The sequence below is a fragment of the Pygoscelis adeliae genome, unplaced genomic scaffold (assembly GCF_000699105.1).
Source record: "Pygoscelis adeliae isolate BGI_AS28 unplaced genomic scaffold, ASM69910v1 Scaffold16, whole genome shotgun sequence".
Taxonomy (NCBI): Eukaryota; Metazoa; Chordata; class Aves; order Sphenisciformes; family Spheniscidae; genus Pygoscelis; species Pygoscelis adeliae.
In genome coordinates this window covers 5,693,019-5,707,714 of record NW_008825162.1, presented here as the reverse complement: position 1 = coordinate 5,707,714, position 14,696 = coordinate 5,693,019, and the positions used below count along the sequence as shown (strand labels likewise).

At 37.4% G+C, this 14,696-nt stretch overlaps 1 protein-coding gene across 4 annotated transcripts in view; it reads right to left on the bottom strand.

Moving 5' to 3' along the window:
• Positions 1–1,885: 1,885 nt before the first annotated feature.
• Positions 1,886–14,696, bottom strand: part of KCNMA1 (potassium large conductance calcium-activated channel, subfamily M, alpha member 1) — a 513,257-nt gene continuing 500,446 nt past the window's right edge. For 3 of the 4 annotated variants that reach the window (XM_009328723.1, XM_009328725.1, XM_009328724.1), the window contains 3 exons: positions 14,106–14,300; positions 12,541–12,659; positions 8,327–10,780 (listed from right to left, as the gene is read on the bottom strand). In XM_009328723.1, the coding sequence (XP_009326998.1) occupies positions 10,531–10,780; positions 12,541–12,659; positions 14,106–14,300 (564 nt within the window). In that variant the 3' untranslated portion in view covers positions 8,327–10,530. Of the gene's footprint in view, positions 2,641–8,326; positions 10,781–12,540; positions 12,660–14,105; positions 14,301–14,696 lie in introns of those variants that run through there. The other variant, XM_009328726.1, reaches the window with a different exon arrangement.

The window sequence follows — 14,696 nt, the reverse complement described above, 5'->3', positions numbered from 1 at the left end:
ATCTTTTATCCAGTGAATGCTCACTTCTGAAGGAAGGACAGTCAGAAATGGTGCTGTATATGATAAAGTATAATGTTCTATGCCCCTACATTAAACACTGGTCTTCTAGGGAAAAAAAAAAATAAATTCACATGTACTTGGTGAAGTTGAATACAAATTTCAAAGATTCTCCTGTACTCAGGACCAGCTTTTTTCACTCTGGTTATAATATGAACGCAGTTCATAAATGAAAAAGGAGCACTGACTTCAAAGCAAAGGCTTAACATGACCCAATGCAGAAACTGGATGTAGATTACAACGTGTCACTAGCTGAAGCAGCATAGATCGGAAGGACTCACCAGAATCATTTTCTGTTTTGGGGACAGTGAAATAGGTTAAACATGGTCTAAATAAGAATGAAAAACTGCTTAAATTGTTTTGTTACTTTGTAGGAGAGTGAAATATTTTAAACAATCCAATTTTACAGATACTGTATTAACAATTCTTGTTATTGTCTTTAAATAGCTATTCTACAAAGTTTAACAACAAAGTAGTCACAGTCCAAGATGTCACTCCAGAATAAAGCCTATTAGGTGGCAGTATGGTTATATTTGTACTGCAGCCAGTGGACAAACATTAAAGCTGAGATAGTTTAGCTTAAATGTTGGATTATATAGTGGACATCATTGTTTTCACAATAAATTCATCTGCTTTGTATTTGTTTGATTCACTGATATTTCTCTAAAGATAAAAGTACCACAGCATGTTTTATTGTGGTGTTTACAATTCTGCAAAATTACAAAGCCTAAAGTTACCTTGCACAATGAAAATCTGCCTTTCCTGATGATTGGGTCCGATGTTTTTGTTTTAATCCTTATTAGCACAGCCTTTTTTTTTTTTTTTTTTCTCTTCACACAATTGTGTCAGATGTTGCTAATTTGAGCTAGAGAAAGTTACTAAATCAGTTAGTTAGAACATCAAATACTTGGGTGGATAGATACTGCAGCACAGATATGAAACATCACATTTTTGTCTGATGGCTATAAAGCTTGTTGGCAACTTTGTGAAACTGCTGACACAAAAGGCACCCATCAAAGGCCTTTTGTAAGCTATCATAATAAATACATTCATTACCTTTATTTTGATTTGGTTATCACTCTACTTTTATGCGTGGTGTCCCAGCAAAGTGAAAATAAATTAAAGGGAAAAAAAAAAAAAGCAACTGCTAAAATAAGATGTTGCTCGGTGCCGGAATTAACTGAGAACAGCATGTTGTGAGATTATAGAGCTGAGGCTAAACCAGTTTTTATCCTGATCTGAACTTACCAAAAGGAGATTCAGTGTGCCTTTTACCAAGTGATGAGCTATCACCAAAGTGCAAAGATCTGGAGCTAAACCTCTATACATATCCAGAAGAATTTGAACCAAATAAGCAAGAGTGATGCAAGGCCATCGGCACTTTTGAAGTAAGGAACCAACAAAATATGGTAGGTGAGAAGGCTTATAACTTATGATTTCATGCACTGTTTATGCACTCTGGATGAAAGCACTGTAATACATGGCAAAAGAAGAGGAATTGCCAAGCTTGCCTTCCTGGAAATAGCAACTGCTGATGGCTAATGGGAAACAGAGGGGAATTGCCAGATTTGCCGTTGATAGCAAGTGTTGCCTATGAGCACCTTATCTACACGGCCCTCGGTTTAGGGTAGTGATGTTCACTATGCTAGTGTCGCAGAAAGTTAACGAGGATGCTGGGCTTCTCTGTGTGTGTGTGTGTGTGTGTGTGTGTGTGTGTGTAGGGGGGTTTCATAACTGGCAACTAAGATGATCTGTATATGGTAATAAACCAAAGAATATTTCAGAAGAATGTTACATGTACAAAAATATGACTTTCAACTCTGAAAATAAATAAGTTCAGTTTATTAAGAGCTGGTGTCAATGCTGAACAAAATACACATCCTCCAGTAAAGAAACATTTTGGTGAACTGTTCTCTTTTTTTTTTTTTTCTTCTTTTTTTTTTTTTGATTTACTAAAATACAAGTTGGACCTTTTTTTTTCTTTTTGTAAATATATCATTTGTCTCCCTTAATTACATGTCCTTATAACTGTGACCGTCATTCTCCTTTAGGCCAAAGACTGAGGTTTGTTGGGGTTTTTTTAATTCTTAGGAGTCTGGCCACATATGCAGTTTTTTTAAGGGAAAATACTTGACAATGAAAAAAAAAGAAAAATATATTTTTTTTCTAATAAATAAAAATAATTTAAAACGCTAGAGGCTATACATGACTAGTTTTGATTATGTTCATTTATAAATGAAATCGTTTCCAAAATACGTGGAAGCAATATTAAAGGCAGACAAACAAAGATCTGTCTACTTTATTTTCCCATTAAGCTTGCCCTTCTTAACTTCTCCATCAGTGGTTCAGCATGTAAGAGGAATAAATGTCACATCACCATTCATGAAGTTTGTCAGGCTTTAAAAAAATAGTTCTGGCCTCGAAGGAGTCAACATTCATCTTCAACTTCTCTGATTGGTGGTATCAAGCTGCTTGTCGATTTATATTGATTGATCTGATTGGCCATGTGAGTGCTCATGGGCTTGATTTGAATGTTTCTGGGATAGGCATTATCCGGCTCATCTGTAAACCATTTCTTTTCTGCTAAGGAGCAAAATGGGTAGAGACAGAATAAGGAGGGAAAATGAGAGTTTTAATTAGTGAAGCACATATACACATAAACATCCAAAAAAAAAAAAAAGGGAGGGGGGAGCAGTCAGTAAAGTTTATAGAGAAAAGACAATCAATAGAAGGTGACTTTGACTAATTACTAGCAGTACAGTGCATTAGATTAATACCTCTGAAAATACTTTTCATGAAAGGAGGATGACAGGTTTGCAGATTTGATAGGAGAAGCTAAAGAAAACTGTCAATATGCTAGTTTGCTTGTGGAATGTAAGAGAGCTTTTCTTTTTTCATGCTCAGGTGAACACCCTCCGATTCATTTATTGAAAAAAAGATACAAATAAAAGGCTAAACTGAGAAGCCAAGGAGAGCAGATGGGATGAGGGTAATGCAGAAAAGAGCACGTGAGTCCATATACAGAGGAGCACCGTAAAGGGTCAGAGGTTTCTCTGAACCATCTCATCTTCGGGGTAGTCACTACTGCTGGCTCAGAAATCATGCAGGAGAATGTAAAGAACAACTTTCTGCAGTTGGTGCTAGAATAATTAGGGCTTGCATTCATGCTGCCAGATGGCTGCGTTCCTGCACAGGATGGCCATTATATTGCTACTTAGCAACCTGGCTGCTTGGGCGCTGCTGAACTTTCCAGTTTGGGAAGGGGTATGGAACATGCCTGATGCTGCAGATGACTGCAGTAGGGGCTCAAGTTAATCCTGAATGGGTTGGTAGTGATACATGACAGCAAGGCAAAGGAAGCAAGGACTCAAAGGAAGATTAGAAGGGAAGCTCTTCCTTTTATATCTTTGGGCAGTGTCTGTTTCCGTGATCGTGGAAATGGTGAACTGTTCTCTTTTGGGCTAATGTGGGAGGGAGCGAGGATGCTGAGAGGCTGCAGCATTGCAGCCATGCCCTAGCTGCTTATGATTGTAACCACTATATTGCATTGTTCATAGGCAGATGTGGACAAAAACTTCTTAAAATTCTCAAAAGAAAAAAAAAGGCAAAAGAATTTTCGTAAGCCCTTTTGAGAGCAATTACTGCTGTCATTTCTTAATTACACGTGTGCAACTTTACAAGGTATCTCTATTCAAAGACTTAGAAACTCCTGGTCTTGGAGTCGCTGATGGTCGTTAGGTGCTTGTGCTTTGACAAGCATTTGTGAACAGGGGTCTCCATGCTCACCCTCCTTCCCCAAGTTCCAGAGATGGGTGTGCAGAGAGTGGGCACAAATGGTTCCAGGGATGGGATTCTGCAATGGGGGCACAACAGAGCTGCTCTCTTACATGTATGCACTACCTCTCATTCCAATGGGGAACCCAAAATGCTTCAGAAGCTTTAGTGTCTCACTTGCATAATACAAACTGCCACTTTTGCTTACCACTGAAATGCTGCTGTATCTGGGCTGGAATCAGGGCAGGAGTGGAAGGAGTGCTCATTTTAAATAAATAAATAAATAAATAAAAGCAAAATCCACCTCAGAAACCCAAGGATCGAGCGCAAAAGCTCAAGAGGTGAAGCAGAGAACAGAAACTGGAAGATGAGGAAGAATAAAGGACAAATATCTGGGCATAAATGCATACAAATAAGCAACTAGATTCCAAGTTAGGGCCTCTAAAGAAGTGGATTGATTTCCAGAATTACTGGACTTCTCAGTCACTTTCATGAATATGAAATTTAAACACTTATACTTGATATGGATTTTAAGGATCTACATGCAACACCTCCAGCCCCCAACAACAACCCCCTAAATGGTTTAATCCATCTTTTGTTGTTGTTGTTGTCGTTGTCTTGCAGATATATTTGTTACCTGTGCTTATGCGTTTTAAAAAATTTAAACTGAAAAAAAGGAATCGTATTAATCATTAGTGGCTTATTACTGAAGGTAAACAGAACAACTGTCTTGTCATTTTGTAAAAGACAGTTTAGAAAATAATATTTTGTAATATTTAAAATTTCCTACTCATTTTTTAATGATATCCTACTTTTTAAAATATCCTACTCATTTGTGATCAGGTGAATAGTTCCCTGCCACCTTAAAGTTGCCCGAGTCTGAACAATGTTCAATCTCCCATCTCTCTCTCTCTCTCTCTTACCTATTATAATTAAGTTCCCTTTGATTTGAACAGATTGGATGATAGGAATTCATAATGTTACATCCTGCACACTGAAGCTAACTGATTAAGTGCTTTAAATTATTCTTCCTGACAGAATGATAAAGTTACAATCTGTTCAGAGATGATCTACAGCTTGCCAGACTCCTACTGCTTCTTTCTACATTCATTTATCTTTTTGTCAAGCAGTTAAAAAAAAAAAAAAGCCTCAATTCCATAGATCTTTTAAAGTCATCAGAACATCTGAATTATTAATGAGACTTTAAGGGAATGGTTCCTGATGGGGGCTGGTTTAAGAAAGGTTGTAGGAAAAAAAAAATCTGGGAATGTGTACACATCAAAATAATTTCAGCTCCATTTAAAAAACCATTTAGTTCAAGTGTGACATATGAACCATTATGCATTTGTGGAAACCAATTTTATGTGATCTACGATTAAACTAACCTTTCAGAGAGGTGTAAAGTGTGATGGTTATCATGTTTTAAAAGCCTTGCAAGATCACATAAACAATTTCAAACTAACAGTTTTCTAATGGTTTGTGTTTAAAATGATTTTGAGGCAAGTTAAGCACTGTGAACTTTTATCTCTACCTTCTTTTTTAACATATGGTGCACAAACTTTCCTTACAAACAGAAGTTGGTGCAAGTTAATTCAATCTCATCGCAAGAAAGGGGAGAACTGCATGAGTGCTGAGGATCAGGGATGAACTGCACTGTGTTTCTCAGCAGCCAGTGTAAAGCACTTCCATCTCCCCTGCTTTCCCTGGAATTTTCAAAACAAGGCAATTGTTTATACGCTAATCTTTACAATAAAACTCATATCCAGGGAGCTGATCTTTAAAAAGACACCATCAAGTCTTTTTTTGCCTTTACCTGGCAAGTAATAAATACAGAAAATAAATAATAAGTGCAGAAACTGGTAGATTCTAATTTCTTTTTCTGTTTAAATTTCTTTTTGCCAGTGGTGAAACCTTGATCCAGGCGTTATCATCTCCAGCATCAAATGCTTGGACCCAGCTTTATACCTTTCCTGTTCCTTTTCTGCCGTTAAAATTGTCTTTGACCACATAATGACAAGTCGCCTGTGAAAGTCCATCGACCTGTATACTTACCTTTGAAATGTGAGCTTGACACTCATCTTTACTCACAGCCACTAAGATATTCTGCTCCCAATTACTAAATGTCCTTCTTGAATCCCTTACCCACTTCTCAAGCTTTTTTGTTACGCCCACAGTCTGACTTCGATACGCCTTTCAAAGTCTTAGCACAGATTTTTACGTATCTTAAACAAACTACTTACTCTTTCCTTTAAATCAGTCCAGAAAACCTTTTTTAAGTCTTCATATTTTGTTATATTCACCAACTTTTTTTCAGTTCTCTGTCCTGTTCAGTCTGTTTCTCTCCCTTTTGGCATGTCGATCCTTACCATATGTGTTTCTACATTATAGTGAGAACAGGCATAGTTTTCTATTTCATTAAGAGCTGTTCAGGAGAGTCCCTCATCTTCCTACACTGTTTGACGGGTTTGTTTTTGACAGCACCACCTGAGAGGTGTTGGAACAGCTAAGTAACTTCGTGTATCAGAAAGCAGAAAACATTTACTTTCCCCTCAAACACCTGTGTTTGCAATGGGCTATCAGCATCCCAATGTGTCCACGGAGGTTCTAAAGGCTTCATGCTCTTATTACAAATAAATAAAAATTAACATCTTGTGTAAGACTTTTCCCTGCAGCATAAGAAGATATAAATAACTAAAGTAAAATGATCAAAATACAGATTTCTTCAACTTGTGTAAGACTCTAGCAATTCTCTCCAACAGATTTATTGTTCTGGTGCTTTTAAATTTCTGTCATTAATTCTGGTCTGAGTAATCACATTTGAATAAATGTCACTGTGAAACACCCTCTCTTCTGAGCAGAGGCAAAGAAAGTACTAGCTAAACGTGACACAAAGATTTACTAAATCTGTATTCTCACCATCATCCCAGGTTACCTTGCAATAGTTTTAAACACGCTTTTTTTTTTTTCTTTCATGACACTTGCAGTTTCAAATGAGTCTGTGTGTATGTGTTTGTGTGCCTCCCCCCCTCCACATAGGCAGCTTGTTTATAGCTAAGCTGAAAATTCTCCCATGCAATTTTTTCCTGTATGAGAAAAAAGTAATGAAAGATTCTCCACAGCAATTCTTTGTTTGGCAGATGAATATTTTACATATAGCAGGCAGTAAGTAATTTGCAGGGAGAGAGAAGAAACTGTTCTTACTTTCTGTGAAGGCCTTTATTTTGCCCCAAGGCAACTAAAGTTTTGGGACAAAAATGCCATTCTGGATCAACTCTTGTTGATTTTTTTGTGTTTTAAACTAGCAAAGTTCTTACTTTTGACAATGGTAATTTCACCGGAAAATGCCTGACTCTGCCAGTTTAGGGCAGTGGGAACCCATGCCAAGAACCTGCAGGTTTGCTAGATGTGGTTTTGTGTCAACACTCAGATCAACAAAATGACTAAGAACCTAGTTTCCATTGTCGAAACCATGCTGGGACTGAAGTAAGTGGCAGGACCTCCATTTAAAGCTCTAAAATGTCATCTCTTGACATTGGTGCTGCTTTTCCACTTTCAAAACCTAACCAGGGTAGTTACTAAGAACGTTTGACTTGGGATAGGTTTCTGAACAAACGGGAGATTTCCTGTTACTTTCCAATACAAAAAATGTTGACAACGTAACGTAGTTGATTTAAACGTTCCTCTACTTGTAATGACCAACCTCCCAATTTCATTAGAATATCCGTATCAGAAAATCTTCATCACTGTAATAAACTATTCGGTCAATTTGACTATAGTTAGCAGTGAAAATTGCACATGGTATAACTAAGTCAAAACTTTAAGACTTCCGACTTTAGGACAGAAGACGGAGGAGAATTAGGCTTCAATATGATTTGAAGAATTCAGATTTGCGTCCATATTAGATATTCCTCTTCTGTTGCTCACAAAGTAGACAAGTTGCTTCTCTAATGTACACTGTTTATATTTTTTCTATTTGAGCTGCACAGTTATACAAATACTATTTTTTTGGATAAAATAATTATGTAGTATGTGACAAGTGGCTTCAGATTAACACCCTTCCTTCCTCTGCTAAATGGAAAACAGATAAAACATTAATGGAAAAGCATTTTGGTGTCAAAGCCATTAACATTCTTCCAAAATGCATAACTGCTCTCGACTATCTTCAGTCAATATTGCCAACATAAAAAGATGCTCATGAACATACACGGGGGACAGGGGAGTAGGGAGGGGAAGGGAGGGAAGGAATTGTAATGAGGAATGGGAAATTAAAGTCATGTCTGCACCAGGGTAGGCATCTTCACTGAGCAGGAACCTGGGTGTTTACAAAAGGACACGTGCAATTAGAAAGGCAAGCAGATGAGAGGATAAAAAATAAAACAGGGTTGAGCAACAGCAGCAGCAGCAGCAGCAGCCAGTTTTACTTCTGGTTTGGAGGGAAAAAAAAGGCAAAAGAAAACCAACAAAACAACCAACCAAACAAACAAACCAATAACTGAATAAAGTTTGTAACTATTTTTTTTTTAATTTCACAAGTTTTCACAAGGACAAAGTTATAGAAGGAAACCCACAGCAGTTGCTAGGTCATGCAGAACCATTAATTGTCATACCTTGGCCCATTCTATTCATCCTTGTTGCACTTTAGAAAAAGAAGTAAGCTATGTAAGTTTTACAATGCTTTTAAACTGTCATATTTCCTGTTGAGCACTTTAACTGGCACATCCTTGTAGTAATAAATATTCTTAGGGCAAAACATGATAACTTTCTTTGCAAAAAGAAACACGTGAATTTGTCTTTATGATGAAGAGCAACTGTAATAGACTTGTTTGTAGGGGAGCATCGATAATTTGCAACGTATTTCGCTGATAGGACTTACAGCTGCATTTGAATGCGCACACACATATATACTGCATTCCAATCATTATGCTTAACACTGCGCAGTGGTACTCTCTGTAGCCCACTTATATGGTTCCAGGTTTTGTCAGTAAAAGTGCTTGGCTTCATTGTCAATTCACACAGCAAGCAAGTCTTCAAAATTATCATGCTTGGGGAAGGGGAAGGTAGAAAACAACACTAACCATAAAAGCACCTTGTCTGGGTTGGCAGTTACAATGCTAATCACTCCTGCATCCAAATATTTATTTTCTGTCTGCATGCTTTCTTGCTGGGTAGCCAGGGAAGGTGGTACGTGTTTCTGGCCTCCCTACCCTGGGAAACTCTTCATACCACCTAGAACTAATTCTGTATTTCAAAAGGTTGGCATTTGACATTAAAAAAACAAGCTTGAAGTATCATTTCTATGGCTGACTAGGATAGGTTCCCTTCCGCTACTTTATTTAATTCCCTGCCACGATTTTTGTTTGGCTAGGTGTGTCATTGGTGAGAATCTGCAAGAACCACGCTCTGGCAAGTGCCTAGAACATGATGCCTCAGCACAGTGGATATTTCCACCCCAGCCCTCTTGTTCTGCTCATCAGCTGTCTAGGGCATAGCACCGTTTCTTCCCAAATGGGAGAGATCTTAAAGGCACTCAGTTGTCTTCCCCTGTATTCCTGCATACTGGCATGCGCCTGTTGAAAAGAACCAGCTAGAACATGGAGCAGGATTTCTGGAGGACCTTCGCATATTAGGACTCTTGTTGGAAGATTTATACCACCACTCTAACTTGGAAAAGTTAAACTACCATCTGGGGAAAGGAACAAAGTCCCTCGAGATCTGATACTTAAGCATAGAAAAATGCTTGCTCTTTTCTGAACATTATTTATTTTGTACATAAGGTGACTAATTCACCTTTTAAAGATGTAAAAGTCCCAGAAAGGCAGTTTTTAATGACTTACATCCAATATTTATGATACATATGGCTTTTTATCCCAAATGTCAAAAGTGAAAGAAAATTAAGCTATTCATGTGGCAGTATAAATAGACAGAATAATAATTTAATATGCAATTAGACTCTTTCTAAACTTAAATTAAACCATTGGAGTTTTACAACTCCATGCCTAGACAATTTCAGTGTTAAAGGGAAAAGATACTATCTCCGAAAGGCTACTATTTTAGAGAAAGTCCTTAAACAAGCAGAAAAGTCCCTGATGTTGCTTTGGTATAAAGCAGGTGCGTAGCAATAATCTATACAAAGAGTATAAGCCCTATACAATATAAGCTTTGAGAGTGAAAAATCAGTAGGGATTTTTTTGGTTGATGATTTTTTTTGGGTTTTTTGTGTTTTTTTTTTCAATGGGTTAGTTTTATAAGCTTCAAATAAATGTAGCAACTCCTGTAAATACGAATATAAAAAAACCTACCGCAACATACATCAACACTTCTGCACTAAATGACTTTCTTTGTGTAACTCTGACATCAAGAGCAAGTGTTCATGTTAAATATACTCTATTTTCTGATATGTCGAGTAACTGCAGTGAGTTATTTATGTTTTCAGTGTGCCTATGGGTTTAGAATTTTTTTTTTCTCCCCTAGCATCATAAATAACTTTTGGTCCGTCTGCTTTGTTGCTGTTGTGCTTAAGGGTTTTATGGTGGTGAAATAAAAATGACAATCACATGCACACTGTCATACATATGCAAAATATGTGTACAAAAAGGGAGAACTCCATGGGAAAACAGGGAACATTACTGCTGGAAACATTAACTGGGGAGAATGGGTGGTGAATGCAAGTTTCACACACAGTGGGAGCAGGTACACATATCAAAGTCTATCTTCCTGCACATACTTCTGTTTTTCCCGGGAATCCCTGGTCTTGGTGCGGTTCGGTCGGTTTGCTGTTGATGGGATGGAGTGAACTGATGAGCTCTTCTTGCTGGAAGAATAGGAGGAATGGGAGGAATGAGAAAGACTGGCCCGGGACTGGCCAGCGTTGTGGTCAAATTGCATCAAACAGAAGATCAAGTCTGTCGGCACAAGCTCAAATTCATACGGTGGGTTTGTGATAACATAACTGGAAAGAAAGAAAGGAAGAAAGAAAGAAAGAAAGAAAGAAAGGAAGAGAAAGCAGGTTTAGATTTGTACTAAAAAATTTCTTCTAGAGTTGTTATCTCATGAACATTTACCTAGATTTTTGCATTTCTGTTTCCTTCAATCCATACCTAATTTTAGCTCACATAATACCCGTTGTGATTTAGGACCTTCTTATGTCAGATATCACTTTTTGTATGTTTTCTCTTGCACAGACATACTGTCTGAGTAGAATGTTCTTCAAATGAATCACGTCATGGTTTTTCAGAGAAGACACCATACAAATCACCCTCCTTTTTCTAGCTGCACCGTAATGTAATGACTCTAGCAAACAGATTTACATATTGACAAAAACGAGTAACATACCCACCAGCAACGGTATTTAAAAGAATGGCTGAAAAGCAGGGAGAGGAGGATTTTAGGTGCAGTTATATTTAAATACATATTTACTATATATTTATTAAATATTTAGATACTGTCAATAGAGCAAGGGATACAATTATGTTTGGATTGTGACTGTACATAAAACAAGTTCAGGAAAATATACCAGCAAATTTGCAGTGAGGTTAATTTTGTTCATTCATTTCACATGTACATTCATGGCCTCAAAGAACATTTATAAAGAGAAATCTGAACATCCAAGAATCCAGCATTGCTAAGTATACATCACAGGCCTGAAATAAAAACTCTATCAATTTCATGAATCCTCACCTTCAACTAAACCCCTTTCAGGACAGAAAGGACTTATGGACGCTGTTGCTAAATTTTTTCGTGCATGTGAAAAACATATTTGAGCAAGACAATAGGCATCTTCTGTCCAAGCAAGAAATGAGTAAAAATAGATCATGAAGCTCACAACTTCTTTTCAAAGAAAGTGCTCCTAAGAAATCTGGCTTAGCTGCCTCAGGGACAGAAATCACTTATTAATCCAACAAATAATCCCAAGTATAGCAAGTACAGTGTAAATCTAAACTGAAAATCATTTTTTCTACCCAATTTGTCCAAATCCTTACAGAAGAAACCGCTTCGGTGGGCTGCAGGGTTGTTTATTGCCATGTTCACCCAATAATGATGCTTTTTGTGGAGAATGAAACAGTAACAGATGGTAGATTTGTGATAGTTCTGGTGTGGGTCCGTGTGTGTATTTCTAGTAGGCACTTAATTAAGGCACATTTCAAGTAAGCTGCTAAATGGCCTTCAGTTTGCAAAGGTGGAAATGTGTCTGCTCTATTTAAAGCACTGAGGTCAGCCTTGGTGCTGCTGAAGTAAAAATGCGGCCTGCCAAGAGAAGGGTTTCCATTTACTGGAGGAAATGATGATTAGATACAGATAGTACCAATGGGAAGCCCACGGGAGTATTTTCTGGCCATTCAGAAAAAAGGAAGTCTAGCTACTATAATCTAAATTATTGTCCAGTAACTTACAGCTGGTTGATATAAGCAAACTGAAGTCCTTTCCTTGTATGCAAGCACTGGATCAACATAAATCAAACAAGATAAAGATATGTTCTGAAAATTTATTTTAAAAATTTTGGATTTAAATTAGCTGCAAACTTATGCTATGATATCCAGCCTGTGATTCAAACTCAGCTAAAGAGTCATCATGAAGTCCTCAAAGAGTTAGCTTTTGTGGCAAAGTTACGTAAAAAGTGGAGAAAGCTCTTTTTAAGATTTATTCCAGGCACTGGGAACTTCCTTGCCGAGAAGACTGAAGAACAGTGAAGCAGAGGTGTTCTGGACTTACCGTTTAGTGCATTGGCTGGGAGTACTTAGATGTGCATCCCTTAATCGATAAATTCCAAAGCAAAGCATATTGTATGTTTTCAGTGCTTTACAAAATAGATCTCCGTAACAACCTCCATCCTAGGAGAAAGAAAGGAGAGGGGGGGGAAAAAAAAGAGAACAGCACATTTTTTTCCTTCCTTTTCTCTGTTAACACAATGTCAGGGAACAGGATTTTCAGTAAGAGCCTGTACAAAAAGGACAATGTCTAGACAGTCTGTTGTTTGTCACAATTGAGAATCTTTTACCCAAGGAAATGAATAATCTAAATGTTTTATTTCAAATAAATAATTATGTAAAGTCATCATTATTTTGGAGAGCCTTGGTCCATGAAAAGACGGTAAACTGGGAAGAGTGAATGATTTGCTTTAAGCTGGTAATATAAATTTTGGTACCAAACAATGCATATTCTACGAATTACGTTAACTGTGGTATTAAAATTGTTAGTGTTTCTGACCCTTTTTTGGCAGTAGCCATACTGTCATCTAGACAAATAAATTCACCGGGGAGCACAACAGAAATTAGAGTTCTGAGGGGTTAAAAGGATAATAAAATATCTCCCGCTTTAAAATAATGATGAACTGTATGCCATTTTTCATAAATAATATAAAATGTTTTGATTAGCAAAAAAAAGTTTAGATTTGATGATTTGTATATCTAAAACATTGACTCTTAAGTAGTGACGAGTGTTAATGCATTCTGCCTTCACTGATGTAGTGCAATTGAGGCTCTGGCGAAATAGCGTTTGAAGGATTGGTAGTGCTCGTTTTATTTGTGGAAACGTTATGCCGCATGCCCAAGTGTTTTGATGAGCTGTTAGTCTCAGCTATGAATGGACTTCTACATGAACTGAAAGGCTGTTTACTTCTATCTGTGCACTCTCATCACCCTTAATCCTTAAACTGGGATTCCCTGTCACTGCTGTGAAGAAGGTCGCTCCATTCTTTTTGAACAGAGCTGGTGAACACAAGGTTAATTTAAGAAATATCAAATCCTACATCATCATCATTTACTTCACTCTTAGGATAGTGGAGTCAAAACGTCAGAAAATTAGGATTTTGCAAGAATTTTAGTTCATCCAGAAACAGCAGAAAACAAACCTTATAGCTTTGTTTTCAAGCTGATAAGCAGATTTTAAGCACGAACTGGAAGCTCCGTGGAAAGACTAAATAAGCTTATCAAATCCCAACAAAGGTATAGATATTCCTCATGTTTACAATGGATTATTGTTAGAATGGTTATATAATCCGAGTCAGCTCATCCATCTCATTAGCTGACAACTAAGAAGAACCACAGGATTTTCTGTATGAAATACCCAGGCAAGGAGCCTGGGAAGTCATATAGCTTCTTAAAAAGGCTAAGAGCAAACCTGGCACCCTGTGCTGTAAATTGTCAAACGATCCAAAAGCTCTATTAAATTAAATAATAGAAATTATACGCCAATCAAGATAGATTTTTAATTCCATCTGAGAGAAAACAAATAGATGGCAGACCAGCCTCGGTCGTACGTTTCCCCCGTGATCTTACCCCTAGGTCTGCAAACGGCCCATCATACAAAGCCAACTGAGCAACTCGACACCTGTCCCTGTTTGCAAGTGTCTGGGGCGTGCTGTAACCTCCTCTCAATGCATTTTCCTCAGCAATCAGTGCTTCCAGCTCTGGTGTGGCTCCTCCTGTTACCAATGTCCGTATCAGTGTGAGGATATTGTCATTGAAGTATGTCTGCAGAGATAAAAGAAAGCTCTTTAAGCAAACACCATTAAAGTCACAACTGAAGACATCCAAATTACAACTTTTCTGGGTTTCTGCTGTTTAAAGTTCTTGGCTGTCTCTTCAAATAATTTTATATAGAAAGTGAAAAGACAGCAGCCTCCAATTACTCTATTTTCTTCTATCCCATTAGGCTCCTACACTAGATCCTTCCTTTTAAACACCAATTCAGGCTGATTTTTATTAAAGTACAAAAATTTGAATGATTTATGTTTCCTATAATTGGTGTTAGTAGTGATGCAATGACTGCTTTCCTTCTCATTGCCTTCATGTCTAATAATGGGCTTTAGGACATGTAATTGTAAAATTCAGACCACATTTAAAGCTTACACAGGCTAGATTGCCTTT